We start from the raw sequence: 15738 nt of genomic DNA on the forward strand, positions 1-15738 counted from the left end.
CATAAAAGGAAAAAGATATAGATGAGAGTTAGAATTGGTTAAATGGGATCGATTACATACAGTAATGGCACAGTTCTTGGTTCAGGCTTGCAGCAGAGATAGAATAAACTGCAGTTCAAATCAAGTCTCTGGAATACATCCCCAGCTGGATGGGTCATCAGTCCTTGGTGTAGAGTTTCTGTTTGTAGCGAAGTCCCTCCAGAGGTAAGAAGCAGGATTGAAGACAAAATGGAGATGAGGCATCAGCCTTATATAGTCTTTTCCAGGTGTAAGAACACCTCTTTGTTCTCACTGTGGAAAATTACAGCAAAATGGAGTCTGGAGTCACATGGGCCAGTTCCTGCATACTTTGTTGAGTCTCAAGGCATATTTGCCTTCTCTGAATGGGTTCATTGTATAGCTGATAGTCCTTAATGGGCCATCAAGCAGGCTAGGCAGAGCTGACACCAACTTGTCTGGAGTGTCACCCAGAAGCATAGCATAAGTTTGAAATACAGACAGTATAGAGCCAATATTCATAACTTCAACTACAAAATTGATACACACATATAGACAGCATAATCATAACCAGCAAACCATAACCTTGTCTTAGACCCCCTTTGTACAAGATTTGAGTGCCACTACAGGACCTTGGTTGCAATAATGATCTATATGGTCCCTGATTATATCAATAACGTCACAAGAAGGTTTGGAACAAATTGATAAACTAAACAGTAATAAGTCACGAGGACCAGATGGTATTCACCCAAGAGTTTTGAAGGAATTCAAATGTGAAACTGCAGAACTACTAACTGTAGTCTGTAACCTATCATTTAAATCAGCTTCTGAACCAAATGACTGGAGGATAGCTAATGTGATGCCAATTTTATAAAAATGGCTCATAGATTAACATAATTTGTTGGAGAAGAGTAAACGTGGTTTTTGTAAAGGGAAATCATGCCTCACCAATCTACTAGAACTCTTTGAGGGGATCAGCAAGCATGTGGATAAGGGTGATCCAGTGGACATAGTGTACTTAGATTTTCAGAAAGCCTTTGACAAGGTCCCTCATCAAAGGCTCTTAAGCAAAGTAAGCTCTCATGGGATAACAGGGAAGGTCCTCTCATAGATTGGTAACTGGTTAAAAGATAGAAAACAAAGGGTAAGAATAAATTGTCAGTTTTCAGAATGGAGAGAGGGGGTCTGTACTGCACTGGGACCAGTCCTATTCAACATATTCATAAATGATCTGGAAAAAGGAGTAAACAGTGAGGTGGCAAAATTTGCAGATGATACAAAACTATTCAAGATAGTTAAGTCCAAAGCAGACTGCGAAGAGCTACAAAAGGATCTTGCAAAGCTGGGTGACTAGGCAAGAAAATGGCAGATGAAATCCAATGTTGATAAATGCAAAGTAATACACATTGGAAAACATAATCCCAACTATACATGTAAAATGATGGGGTCTAAATTAGCTGTTACCACTCAAGAAAGAGATCTTGGAGTCATTGAGGGTAGTTCTCTGAAAACATCCACTCAATGTGCAGCAGCAGTAAAAAAAAAGCTAACAGAATGTTGGGAATCATTAAGAAAGGGATAGATACATACTGCAGATGTGCCCCTTCCCCCCACACACCCTTTCAAAAAAGATATATTTGAATTGGAAAAGGTTCAGAAAAGGGCAACAAAAATTATTAGGGGTATGGAACAGCTTCCGTATAAGGAGAGATTAATAAGACTGGGACTTTTCAGCTCAGAAAGGAGATGACTAAGGGGGGATATGATAGAGATCTATAAAATCATGAGTGGTGGTGGAGAAAGTAAATGCAGATGTGTTACTCTATTTACTGTAACTCTTGTTCTGCTTCATTCTCCCCCGGTCTGCTTATGGCATGTTTGACCTTACACTGTGAGTCTTTGGGGACCGGACCAATTCTTCACGTGGACAGTACCTTGCACACTTTGGGCATTCAGACAGAACTGACCACCCACTATGAATTCAGCATTTCTGAGGCAGAGGGCACAGCCAATGGTTCCTGTCAAACAGCCTCCTTGCCATGGTATAGGATTACATTTAATCCAGCCACCAGGCTACAGAGTTTGGACCTGGATTTTTCATTCTGGTCCGACTCTAATTCAGACTATCGCAGCCAAGGAACCTGGGTGAGTTCAGTCAGGGAGAGGGCGGAGGCGTCTGTGTCATGAATGAGCCATCTACAGCAGTGATCTCAGGGGAAGGATGGGTGGGGCCCTGCAATGTGCATAGCTACAAGCAGCTATGTAACAAACAAACCGCACCGCAGCCCAGTTCCTGGCAGGGGTGTGCAGCCAGTCTGGGTGTGCGGTCACACCCTGTCACTGTTGGCCTGTGCCATTCCACCCAGTCCCTGCCCTTCAGCTTCACCACACAACCATTTCATATCCTGCCCCAACACTTCATTCTTATTCACCCCCACATCCCACAGCCCAGCATTTAGTAGTTAGCCCCTGCACCACCCCTGAATTTTCTGCCTCCTAACCTTTAGAAGTTGCCCCCTCTTTCTCCATCCTGCCATGTAGGGGTTGGGGGTTCCTGGAGAGTTCCTTCTTCCACAGGCATCTAGCTCCCTTGTCCCCATCAAAATGGTCACAAGTGTTGGCCAGGGGGCAGCTGCAGAGATGGCAAGAATACCCATGGCCCTGGGGGTGGCAGCACACAGAAGCATTCCCAGCCCTGCAGTGCCAGTGGAGCACTAGCTACTCCATGTGCTGAAGAAACAGGAAACTCAAGATGTCCAGGAGCTCTGGTGGCTGCCCTTTCACAGGAGGTGGAGGCATGGGAAAGGACAACCAATGGGGCGGTCTGTTCCCCACACCCATAGAGGGGTCTGAATATGGAGAAAGATCCTAGAGTGAGCAGAGCTGCAGCTTGCCCTTAGAGGGAGAATGGTGTCCGTTCTGTTTGTTGCTGCAAACTCTAAGATGCTGCTCTGAAAAGTTAGTCCCACTGCCAGTGCAAGACTGTGCTTGTGCTGTTAATTACACCCAGAAAAACTATATGAAAAGCATGTTAAAGTTGCAAATATTATGTGACCATACTAGGCACAGGGTTGCACACAGAGCCCTATTTCTGGCATTTCTTAACTTTTGATGGCTTCACTTTGCAACACTGTGGGGATGGCGCATGCCCACTCCAGTCAGCATGTAGGAGCTGTGAGGGGATGGAGCACACTCAGTGCAGACGGACTCCTCAGAGAAGAGAGGCTTTTTAGACACTAACAAACTTCTACTGAGCACGAGAGAACAGAGATTTTCAGGAGCTTCTCACCATAAATCACTGTAAGAATTTTATAACATGGGCAAAGCAAGGTACTTTCCCCTAATTTCATTCTCAGAAATGCCGGAACAATTCCACTGACAGTCAAAAAAAAAAAAAAAGTCAGCCTAAGGCAGGATCCCAGCATGGGAAATTTCAGTCCAAACACTTACAGTTTGACCAAAGTCATAAGCAAATGAAAACAGGGTCTTATAATGGAAAATGTCAGGCAACCTTAACTATAGGTTTCAGAGTGGCAGCCATGTTAGTCTGTATCTGCAAAAAGAACAGGAGTACTTGTCGCACCTTAGAGACTAACAAATTTATTTGAGCATAAGCTGAAAAGAGCCATGGACAGCAGTCAAGGCTGGGGTGGGTCTGAAAGTGGAGCTGCGCGGAGGCTGGGGTCGGGAGCACAGCTGGGGACGCGGCTGCCGATGGGACAGAGCAAAGCTGGGGCCAGGGAGAGGCTGGGTGGTGCTCCCTCCCTGTTGTCCAGAGGATCTGGTCCAGGCCCCACCACGTTCCCCTGAAAGTTCCTCCATGAGAGAACTGGCGGTTAAAGCATCATCCCTTCAGGCTAGCCCAGAGCACAGCCAAGCTGTAGTGAACCATCCCTCCAGCCTCCTTCATCAGACTCCAGGTGAGCCCTGATGCATTCCAGCAGCCAGCTCTCACACCCTCCCCCTCCACCTCACACCTTCCCAGGCCTTTGTTCTCCAGCTGGGGAAAATTGCTCAGCCTCTGTGCAGAGAGGTGGGGAGATCCAAATACCTCTGGTTCGTTGGATGCTAGGTATCAATGTCCAGGCAACCGATTTGCCATGGTTTTCTCTGATGCTCCACTGATATGGAGCCTAAGGCCCTGACAGATAGGTGACACTCATACCCATGTATCTTAGCCTCCCATAAGCAAACAGTCCTTTTCCACCCCCACTGTGTTACAATGCAGCATATCAGGGAAATTGGGGGAGACTCCCACATCTGGTCTCTCTCCGGGGATCACCATGGCTTCTCAGGCAAGGTGCGGACCCCTGCACTGACCTGAGTGGGGTACAGCCTCATGGGCTGATGGGTGCGGTTCAGACCTCTCACTGGCAGCACCCCTTTCCTGACAGTTATCAGGCTGCAGGCCACCACAGTCGGGTTTTCATGGGGCCAGGCTATGGCTCCACGTGGGCCTTGCTTCCATGCCAATCTCTTGTCTTGCATGGGAGGACGGTCTTGGTGTTCTGTCCTATCCACAGACGGCAGGCGTCTCGGCTCTGAGCCTGTCCCATCTCACTGTGCATGCTGGCATCTGCCCCCTTCCCCCCCCGTGGGCGTCGCCAAGGTTCATGAGCCTGTAGCAGTTTGTCACGGCCGTGCTGGAGCACAACCTGGGTCAGAGCATGGCTACCCAGGTCACCACGCTCCCATGTTGGTGAAGCAGCTTGGAGCCAGCTGTACGTACCCTAATAAGGGTTGCTGAGCCAGTTCCCAGCAGCTAGCTGGCTCCAGCTCTTGGGAGGGTTCAATAAGTCCTGTGGCCACCAGCGCTGGCAGAATGTCCTTTTCTGGACAGTCTTCACCTGGGAACTGGTCTCCACTGGGGCAGCCGGCCACATAGCGCTGAGGACGATGGTAACCATTGGGCACTTGCTGATGGATCTAGACCATTCCCAGTCAGGCCTTGAACCTAGTGGCTATCCCTGGAGTTCAGTCCTATGCCCTAAGAATCCCCCTCTTTAAAGCCACCCTCCATTGGGAGCACCCCCTTGTGCTGTGGCTGGCATCCCGCATTCCCAGCAGAGGTGCTGGCCATCCTGAGCAAACTGATTGTTGGCCCTTCACCCTGGACTGCCTCAGGCCAGTCTCTGCAGCTTCATCTCTAGCTGTGTGCTCAGACCCTCCATGTGTCTGGACAACTCAGCCAGCCGTTCCCTTGGGCCAGTCCTGGGGGAGTGGAGGAGGTGGCACCCAGTTCCAATCCAGAAAGCTGAGCCACTTGCTGCCAGGCTGCCTTGGGGCTGGGGGAGATGTGGTGGGTCTCTCTGGGAAACGTCAGCCCTTCCCCAACTGGCTCCCAAGGGTTACATGCAAGTAACCCAAGCTCAGCAGGGGGGTGGCTGCCCAGCCCTGGCTCTCAGAAGCCTGCGACCCAATTCCAAGCTCGTATCAGGCTGTGGGACCCCCTGGGAGCGCACCAGGGTCACAGGCCTGCCTGCTCATCTCCGCGCCAGGCCCTGGGCCAGGGAGGTGCTGCAGCAGAGGCTCCCTTGGAGCTGACTAGCAAAGGCCCCGTGTGTCTTGGTAGATGTTTGGGCCCGAGCAAAAGGGTCTCACTTGTTCCAGGGGACCAGGGGCCCATAAATCCAATCTGGCCACTTACAAATATTTGCAGTGGTGGGCATCTGGTCAGCAGGCCAGGTCTGCACCGCACCAGGGCAGCTCCTCCATTCGTTTTGTCTCTGAATCTCCCAGGCTGGTCCCCTAGGTGTGGCGCTGGCAGGATGGGGTGGGGGTCTGGGCTGGAATGGGAGAGTCCGTCTGACTCAAAGTGCCCCTAGTGCCTCTGCCATGGTCCCCAGGGATCCCTGTTTGTGTCATTCCTTGTCAGAGGGAGACTCCCAGATCGTAGCCATGCACCTTGGCACACACACCAGCCCTCCCTTCCAGGGGGGTCAGCGTTAACCGAGGGACAAGCACCTCCCTCATCAGACCCAGGGCAGGATCTCTGGCAGGGGCTACAGCTTCCCGTGCCCTAGCACAGCATGCAGCAAAACAGTCCCCCCCGCATGCCTGGTTAGACACACATCAACTCTGCTCCGCACCAGTGTGATCCCTCCCCCACTGGGTCAGTCTAACTTGTCTGTGCTCTGCTCTGGTTCTAGCATGTGGTGTGAGCGCAGGGTGGTGGGTGGGTGACATGCTCTCAGCTCCTATGAGCTCCAGGCTGGGTTTCCTTCGCCAGCGGCTGGTTCTCTAAGGGTATGTCTACACTACGAAATTAGTTCGAATTTATAGAAGCCGGTTTTATTGAAATCGGTTGTATACAGCCGATTGTGTGTGTCCCCACATAAAATGCTCTAGGTGCTCTAGTCGGCGGACCGCGTCCACAGTACGAGGCTAGCGTCGACTTCCGGAGCATTGCACTATGGGTAGCTATCCCACAGCTATCCCACAGTTCCCGCAGTCTCCGCCGCCCCTTGGAATTCTGGGTTGAGATCCCAATGCCCAGATGATGCAAAACAGTGTCGCGGGCGGTTCTGGGTACATGTCGTCAGGTCCCTCCCCCCCCGTCACAGCAATGGCAGACAATAGATTCGCGCCTTTTTACCTGGGTTACCTGTGCAGACAACATACCACGGCAAGCATGGAGCCCGCTCAGCTCAGCTGAGCTCACCGTCACCATATGTCCTCTGGGTGCCGGCAGACATGGGACTGCATTGCTACACAGCAGCAGCTGCTAACTGCCTTTTGGTGGCAGACGGTGTAGTAGACTGGTAGCCTTCATCGGCGATCTGGGTGCTGGCAGCTGTGGGGCTGCATTGCACCAGCCCCTTGCCTTTTGGCAGTAGATGGTGTATTACGACTGTTAACCGTCCTATTACAAGTTGGGTCATCGCACATTAGCAGAGTCTTCCCCGAGCAGCAGATCGTGCAATAGGCCTGAAGACCATCGTCATACACTAACTGCCAAGCGCCCAGAAAGATGCCGAGGGCTATCAGTCACGCTGCACCGTCGTCTTAAGATGTAAAAAATAGATTTGCTCTGTATTCATTTGCTTCCCCCTCCCTCCGTCAAATCAACGGCCTGCTAAACCCAGGGTTTTCAGTTTAATCTTTGGGGGGACCATTCTGTGTGACAGTTGTTGGTGTTTCTCCCTGATGCACAGCCACCGTTCTTGATTTTAATTCCCTGTACCTGTACGCCATGTCGTCACTCGGCCCGCCCTCCCTCCTTCCCCTAGTCCGTCAGATACTACTTTCGCGCCTTTTCTTTGAATTCTGGGTTGAGATCCCAATGCCCGGATGATGCAAAACAGTGTTGCGGGCGGTTCTGGGTACATGTCGTCAGGCCCCTCCCCGCAGTCACAGCAACGGCAGACAATAGATTCGCGCCTTTTTACCTGGGTTACCTGTGCAGACAACATACCACGGCAAGCATGGAGCCCGCTCAGCTCAGCTGAGCTCACCGTCACCATATGTCCTCTGGGTGCCGGCAGACGTGGGACTGCATTGCTACACAGCAGCAGCTGCTAACTGCCTTTTGGCGGTAGACGGTGTAGCATGAGTGATAGCCATGGGGCTGCAGCCGTAGGGCTGCATTGCACCAGCCCCTTGCCCTTTGGTAGGCGATGGTATATTATGACTGGTACCCATCGTCGTCGTACTGGAGTGGCTGTCAATCATGGCCACCTGGGCAGACATGCTACTGTTTCGATGATGATGGCTACCAGTCGTAGTATACTATTTTCTGCCAATTGCCCAGTATTGTCTGCTAAGCACCCAGAAGAGGCCGAAGGCGATGCTGGGTGCTGGCGGACGTGGGGCTGCATTGCTACACAGCAGCAGCCCCTTGCCTTTTGGCAGACGATGGTATATTATGATTGGTATCCGTCATCATCATACTGGAGAGGCTATCACTCATGCTGCACCGTCAGCTGCCAGTTTAAGATGTAAAAAATAGATTTGTTCTGTATTCATTTGCTTCCCCTTCCTCCGTGAAATCAACGGCCTGCTAAACCCAGGGTTTTCAGTTTAATCTTTGGGGGGACCATTCTGTGTGACAGTTGTTTGTGTTTTTCCCTGATGCACAGCCACCCTTCTTGATTTTAATTCCCTGTTCCTGTACCTGTACGCCATGTCGTCACTCGGCCCTCCCTCCTTCTCCTGGTCCATCAGATACTAGTTTCGCGCCTTTTTTCTGACCAGACGCCATAGCTAGCACTGAGATCATGGAGCCTGCTCAGATCACCGCGGCAATTATGAGCACTATGAACACCACGCGCATTGTCCTGGAGTATATGCAGAGCCAGGACATGCCAAGGCGAAACCCGGACCACCCGAGGAGACGATTGCAGCGCGGCGAAGAGAGTGATGAGGAAATTGACATGGACATAGACCTCTCACAAGGCACAGGCCCCAGCAATGTGGAAATCATGGTGTCACTGGGGCAGGTTCATGCCGTGGAACGCCGATTCTGGGCCCGGGAAACAAGCACAGACTGGTGGGACTGCATCGTGCTGCAGGTATGGGACGATTCCCAGTGGCTGCGAAACTTTCGCATGCGTAAGGGCACTTTCATGGAACTTTGTGACTTGCTTTCCCCTGCCCTGAAATGCCAGGATACCAAGATGAGAGCAGCCCTCACAGTTGAGAAGCGAGTGGCGATAGCCCTGTGGAAGCTTGCAACGCCAGACAGCTACCGGTCAGTCGGGAATCAATTTGGAGTGGGCAAATCTACGGTGGGGGCTGCTGTGATCCAATTTGCCAGGGCAATGAAAGACCTGGTGATATCAAGGGTAGTGACTCTGGGCAACGTGCAGTCAATAGTGGATGGTTTTGCTGAAATGGGATTCCCAAACTGTGGCGGGGCCATAGACGAAACCCATATCCCTATCTTGTCACCGGAGCACCAAGCCACTGACTACTTAAACCGCAAGGGGTACTTTTCAATGCTGCTGCAAGCCCTGGTGGATCACAAGGGCTTCACCAACATCAACGTGGGATGGCCAGGAAAGGTACATGATGCTCGCGTCTTCAGGAACTCTGCTCTGTTTCGAAAGCTGGAGGAAGGGACTTTCTTCCCGGACCAGAAAGTAACCGTTGGGGATGTTGAAATGCCTATCGTGATCCTTGGGGACCCAGCCTACCCCTTAATGCCATGGCTCATGAAGCCGTACACAGGCAGCCTGGACAGGAGTCAGGACCTGTTCAACTACAGGCTGAACAAGTGCCGAATGGTGGTGGAATGTGCATTTGGACGTTTAAAAGCGCGCTGGCGCAGCTTACTGACTTGCTCAGACCTCAGCGAAAAGAATATCCCCATTGTTATTGCTGCTTGCTGTGCGCTCCACAATATCTGTGAGAGTAAGGGGGAGACCTTTATGGCGGGGTGGGAGGTTGAGGCAACTCGCCTGGCCGCTGATTACGTGCAGCCAGACACCAGGGCGGTTAGAGGAGCACAGCAGGGCGCGGTGCGCATCAGAGAAGCTTTGAAAACGAGTTTTGTGACTGGCCAGGCTACTGTGTGAAACTTCTGTTTGTTTCTCCTTGATGAACCCTCCAAACCACCCCCCCCCGACCCGGTTCACTCTACTTCCCTGTAAACCAACCACCCCACCCCACCCTCCCCTCCCCAATTCGAGCACCGCTTGCAGAGGCAATAAAGTCATTGTTTTTTCACATTCATGCATTCTTTATTAGTTCCTCACAGAAGTAGGGGGATAATTGCCAAGGTAGCCTGGGATGGGTGGGGGAGGAGGGATAGAAAAGGACACACTGCATTTTAAAACTTTAACTCTTATTGAAGGCCAGCCTTCTGATGATTGGGCGATCATCTGGGGTGGAGTGACTGGGTGGACGGAGGCCCCCCCACCGTGTTCTTGGGCGTCTTGGTGAGGAGGCTATGGAACTTGGGGAGGAGGGCTGTTGGTTACACAGGGGCTGTAGCGGCGGTCTCTGCTCCTGCTGCCTTTCCTGCAGCTCAACCATACGCTCGAGCATATCAATTTGATGCTCCAGCAGACGGAGCATTGACTCTTGCCGTCTGTCTGCAAGCTGACGCCACCTATCGTCTTCAGCCCGCCACTTGCTCTGTTCATCCCGCCATTCAGCCCGCCACCTCTCCTCTCGTTCATATTGTGCTTTTCTCATGTCCGACATTGACTGCCTCCACGCATTCTGCTGTGCTCTATCAGTGTGGGAGGACATCTGCAGCTCCGTGAACATATCGTCCCTTGTCCTACGTTTTCTCTTTCTAATGTTCACTAGCCTCTGCGAAGGAGAAACATTTGCAGCTGGTGGAGGAGAAGGGAGAGGTGGTTAAAAAAGACACATTTTAGAGAACAATGGGTACACTCTTTCATTACAAAGTCGCATATTTTGGCTTGCAGGCAGCCATGGTAGGCCACAGTGTTTTGGCTTTTTTAACCTTCTTAACATGCGGGAAAGGTTGCAAACAGCAGCGCATTTCCCATATCAAGGATGAATTGGGTTGTCCATTTAAAATGGGTTTTCAATGTAAAAGGAGGGGCTGCGGTTTCCCGGTTAACATGCGGCACAAACACAAGTAAACCCCCCCCCCACACACACACGATTCTCTCGGATGATCACTTCACCCCTCCCCTCCACCGCATGGTTAACAGCAGGGAACATTTCTGTTCAGAAGAGCAGGAACGGGTGCCTCTGAATGTCCCCTTAATAAAATCACCCCATTTCAACCAGGTGACCGTGAATGATATCACTCTCCTGAGGATAACAAAGAGAGATAAGGAATGGATATTGTCTGCATGCCAGCAAACACCGGGACCATACGCTGCCATGCTTTGTTATGCAATGATTCCAGACTACGTGCTACTGGCCTGGTGTGGTAAAGTGTCCTACCATGGCGGACGGGATAAGGCAGCCCTCCCCAGAAACCTTTTGCAAACGCTTTGGGAGTACATAAAGGAGAGCTTTCTGGAGATGTCCCTGGAGGATTTCCGCTCCATCCCCATACACGTTAACAGACTTTTCCAGTAGCTGTACTGGCCGTGATTGCCAGGGCAAGTTAATTATTAAACACGCTTGCTTTTAAACCATGTGTAATGTTTACAAATATTTACAAAGGTACACTCACCAGAGGTCTCCTGTGTGCCCTGAGGGTCTTGGGTGAGTTCGGGGGTTACTGGTTCCAGGTCCAGGGTCACAAACATATCCTGGCTGTTGGGGAAACCGGTTTCTCCGCTTCCTTGCTGCTGTGAGCTACCTACAGTACCTCCATCCTCATCTTCCTCGTTCCCCGAACCGTCTTCCCTGTGTGTTTCTCCAGTGAGAGAGTCATAGCACACGGTTGGGGTAGTGGTGGCTGCACCCCCTAGGATCGCATGCAGCTCAGCGTAGAAGCGGCAAGTTTGCGGCTCTGCCCCGGAACTTCCGTTTGCTTCTCTGGCTTTGTGGTAAGCTTGCCGTAGCTCCTTAATTTTCACGCGGCACTGCTGTGTGTCCCTGTTATGGCCTCGGTCCTTCATGGCCTTGGAGATCTTTTCTAATACTTTGCCATTTCTTTTACTGCTACAGAGTTCAGCTATCACTGCTTCATCTCCCCATATGGCGAGCAGATCCCGTACCTCCCATTCGGTCCATGCTGGAGCTCTTTTGCGATCCTGGGACTCCATCACGGTTACCTGTGCTGATGAGCTCTGCGTGGTCACCTGTGCTCTCCACGCTGAGCAAACAGGAAATGAAATTCAAACATTCGCGGGTCTTTTCCTGTCTACCTGGTCAGTGCATCTGAGTTTAGAGTGCTGTCCAGAGCGGTCACAATGAAGCACTGTGGGATAGCTCCCGGAGGCCAATAACGTCGAATTCCGTCCACACTACCCCAATTCCGACCCGCAAAGGCCGGTTTTATCGCTAATCCCCTCGTCGGAGGTGGTGTAAAGAAACCGGTTTAAAGGACCCTTTAAGTCGAAAGAAAGGGCTTCGTCGTGTGGATGTGTCCAGGCTTAATTCGATTTAACGCTGCTAAAGTCGACCTAAACCCGTAGTGTAGACCAGGCCTCAGTCTTCTGGGTTGGTTCCTCATCCTGTCCTCACTATGACGTTGCACTCCATATGTTTTATGGAAATATGTTTATAAATGTGAATATGATGTAACTGGAATATGCTTCATGCAAAAGGTCTCTTGTAAGGTTTCATTACAAAGCTTATGATCTACAGAGTGTGATTATCCTATTTGTTTGCATGTATTATTTCTATGTCTGGAGTTAGGAGAATAAGATATAAACTTGTGTTACTGATGTAAACATGTTAAGTGGAAGCCATTAAGGGTGCTTCAGAATCAATGAACTGTGAATGGGTTTGTTTACCTGCAAGCCTTCCTATGTACACATCTTCCAGCTCCTAGGTAATGAAGAAGGTCTTAAAGTGACATGTGATCATGTCACCTGAACTGGAATCCATCTTAAACCTGGTGCTTCTCCATTTAGAAGGAGGGGTGGGGACCCAGAGAGACAAAAGACTCCCGCCTTGTGCCAAAGCTATAAAAGGGGGTGGAACAGAACAAATGGGGCTGCCAGTCATGAGAAAACCCCTAGTTACCACCTGAGCTGGAACTAACAAGAACTGTACCAGGGGAAAGGATTGGGCCCAGACTAAGAAGGAGTCTAGTCTGTGAAAGAAGCTTACTGGAACATCTCCGAGGGTGAGCTATTACCTGTATTCAGTCTCTTAAATGTATTAGGCTTAGACTTGCGTGTTTTATTTTATTTTGCTTGGTAACTTACTTTGTTCTGTCTGTTATTACTTGAAACCACTTAAATCCTACTTTTTATACTTAATTAATAAACAAAAGTGATTTTATTAACCCAGAGTAAGTGATTAATACCTGGGGGAGCAAACAGCATTGCATATCTCTCTATTAGTGTTAGAGAGGGCAGACAATTTATGAGTTTACCCTGTATAAGCTTTTATATAGAGTAAAACAGATTTATTTGGGGTTTGGATCCCATTGGGAACTGGGTGTCTGGGTGCTGTAGACAGGAGTATTTGCTTAGCTGTTTTCAGTTAAGTCTGCAGCTTTGGGACTGTGGTTCAGACCCTGGGGCTGTATTGCAGCAACAAGACAGGGCTCTGGAGTCCCAAGCTGACAAAGAAAACAGGCTCAGAGGTAATTTCAGCACATCAGGTGACAGTCCCAAGGGGGTCTCTGTGACCTAACCCACCACACCCACATCCATTCATTGTTCCATTCCTCCCAGGGCTCAGTGAATCGTGTGGGTTTGCCTGACACCCCCCCAGTGGCATGAAGAGTAGCAGGGAGGAGGAGAAAGGAGGGTCCAGGGAAGGAGGTCTTGCTCCAGCTCCACAAATGGCACTAACAATGGCAGGGGGAGAAGGTCAGTCCTTGCTCCACAGGTGGGGAGGGTCTGGCTGGGTCACAGGTGCACTGCATGCACACAGCACAGGCAACGTGCTGTCCCTGTTGGATTGGGGCCCACCCCCTACTTATGGTGTCTCTGCAGCACTGCACCAGAGGCCTCCTCCCTCCTTGGTGCCCCTGTGCTAGTTCTGGGCATGATGATGAGACACCCTGGCTGCTGGTGCTGGTATGGGACCTGCTGCTCAGGATGGGAGTGAGGGACTTGCTCACACTCACCTCCCCAAAGCACCCACCAGCTGCCCCCTGCAGGAGCATGAACAAGTGCTCTTACTCCCTATTGCTGCTGCTCTACCCTGTCCCTGCTGATTGCTCCAGGGACCATGCCTGCAGGGCAGGAGATGTGCCCCATTGACTATGTGGGCTGAGGCAGGCCAAGCCTTTCTCCAGCTGTCATCTTCCAGCCAGCCAGAGCCCAGCTGCTGGGAGGAGGGGACTGAGCTGGAGCCTTTCTCTAGGGCAGAGACAAAAGAGCCCTAAACAGGGGAACCAGACCCACTTGGGTTGTGTGAGGGAGGGGAGCCACTGGCTCATTGGTGCTGGGGTAAAGGGCAGAGGAGACCAAATTGCTCAGAGCTTGGGCCAGGCTGAATGTCAATTTGCCTGGAAACAGTCAAGCTTGGTTCTCCCTCCTCAAATACTGTAATACTGGCTCTGCAGGCAAACTGCCTCCAGTTCCAGCTGAGCACACATCCAGCCCCCTGCCTTCGGGGCCTCGCATTGGCCAGTAAACAATCCCATTGATGAGGCAGGATAACGTGGCTGGATCTCAGCTGTGCTGACTCCGCCGAGTGCACGCAGGGCAGAGCCAGCTGTGCTTTGACACTGGTACTGTGCTGACCCCCACCCCACATTGGAATTAAAGTACATCCTGGGCCCCACAGGGGTTAGAAAAGGCAAGTTATTGCTGCAGCTCTGCCTTGCGGCGATTTCCCAGTTGTGGGATTTGCTGCCCGAGCTCTGGGCATGAGGAGAAATCTCTCCAGTACGGCTGCTTCTCCAGCAAACTGGGCAGCCTTTCCCCAAGGTCAGGAGGCACCTGCCTGCCTGAGTGCTGCTGCCTCGGCTGCCCATCTGAGTCTGCCAAACACGCCTATGCCTAGATGATTCCTTTTGCTGGGCCAGCACTGTTCTGCTGCAGATATTCCTAACCTTCTTCCTTAGGGGTAGGGCAGCGCCCATGTGCAGAACAGCAGTAACATTAGTTACCAAGTAGCCAGAAAGCAAAAGGCCCCTCTGTGATCTGACCCAGCCACCCTGCAGAATCCAGCTTTCCTCAGGCAAGAAGAGGAATTTTCACATGGTGAGACCACACACCTAGTACAACGCTGCTCTTTGAGCAACCCACTGACAGCACCTCTTCTTGGGCTGCCCCAGTACACAGGGACAGTCAGGAGTTAAGGAGCCGAAAGACACTGCTACAGCTGAAAGTCAAGGCATCAATCTCCCCACCTCCCCCTTTAGTTTCTTTGTGCAGTAACTGAACCTTGTAATGGTGCTTTGTTTTAGAAGAGGGGGAGGAAATACAGCTGTTAGGGCAGCATTTCCTATTGCCCAGTGACTGCAGTGATCCCCACAGACATGCCCACTGCGTTTCAGGTGTGTTCAGCAAAGCCACTGCTGTTAGTGGAGAGGGTCCGAACCCTCCTTGTACTAGAATATGCCTTGACACACCATATTCAGATGGAGGTATGACTGAAAACATGTCATCAGAAATGGTGGAGTAAAATATGACTAGTGTAATTAGCCCAAGAACAAGCATTACACATACAGGAAATTGAGAGCTGAGGTAGAACCTGAATCCAAACATGTCAAGGTCTAGAACTGCACAGTCAGGGTAGCCAAACAACTTTGGCTTTGCTCTGCAGTGACTTCCCATTATAGCCATATGAATGACTGGGATTAAGGCATTTAGTGTCTGGGATCCCAGATTTGATCACACTAAGGCTATGTCTACACTACCGCAGTAAATCAACCTATGCTATGCAACGCAAGACCAGCTCCGTGAGGTTGAGTTACCGCGGGGTCTTACCTTACTCTTCTCAGCAGGGGTAGAGTATAGGGGGTCAACTGGAGAACGATCTGCAGTCGATTTAGCGGGTTTTTCCTAGAGGGTACCACATAATGGAGAGCTAGGACAGGTGCCCTTCTTTAGGAACATCAGCCAGAAACCAAGCTGGACCTAATGGATCTTTCCTAGACCCGCTAAATCGACTGCCAGTGGATCAATCTCAGAGCATTGAGCCCTGCTGTAGTGTAGACCTGCCCTGAGTTTTAGAGCCAGCAGATTTTCTCTCCTCACTGCCCCTCCCCAGTCACTCCAGGGCAGAGTTAAAGCT

The 15738-nt window shown here is 50.9% G+C and overlaps 1 protein-coding gene across 2 annotated transcripts in view; it reads right to left on the reverse strand.

Moving 5' to 3' along the window:
• UHMK1 (U2AF homology motif kinase 1) overlaps positions 1–15738 on the reverse strand; it is a 57948-nt gene continuing 42210 nt past the window's right edge. Inside the window, exons 6-7 of one of the 2 annotated variants that reach the window (XM_054036589.1) lie at positions 2499–2629; positions 245–291 (exon numbers count right to left, since the gene is read on the reverse strand). In XM_054036589.1, the coding sequence (XP_053892564.1) occupies positions 289–291; positions 2499–2629 (134 nt within the window). In that variant the 3' untranslated portion in view covers positions 245–288. Of the gene's footprint in view, positions 292–2498; positions 2630–15738 lie in introns of both variants that reach the window. The other variant, XM_054036588.1, reaches the window with a different exon arrangement.

Source organism: Malaclemys terrapin, chromosome 8, assembly GCF_027887155.1.
Source record: "Malaclemys terrapin pileata isolate rMalTer1 chromosome 8, rMalTer1.hap1, whole genome shotgun sequence".
Taxonomy (NCBI): domain Eukaryota; kingdom Metazoa; phylum Chordata; order Testudines; family Emydidae; genus Malaclemys; species Malaclemys terrapin.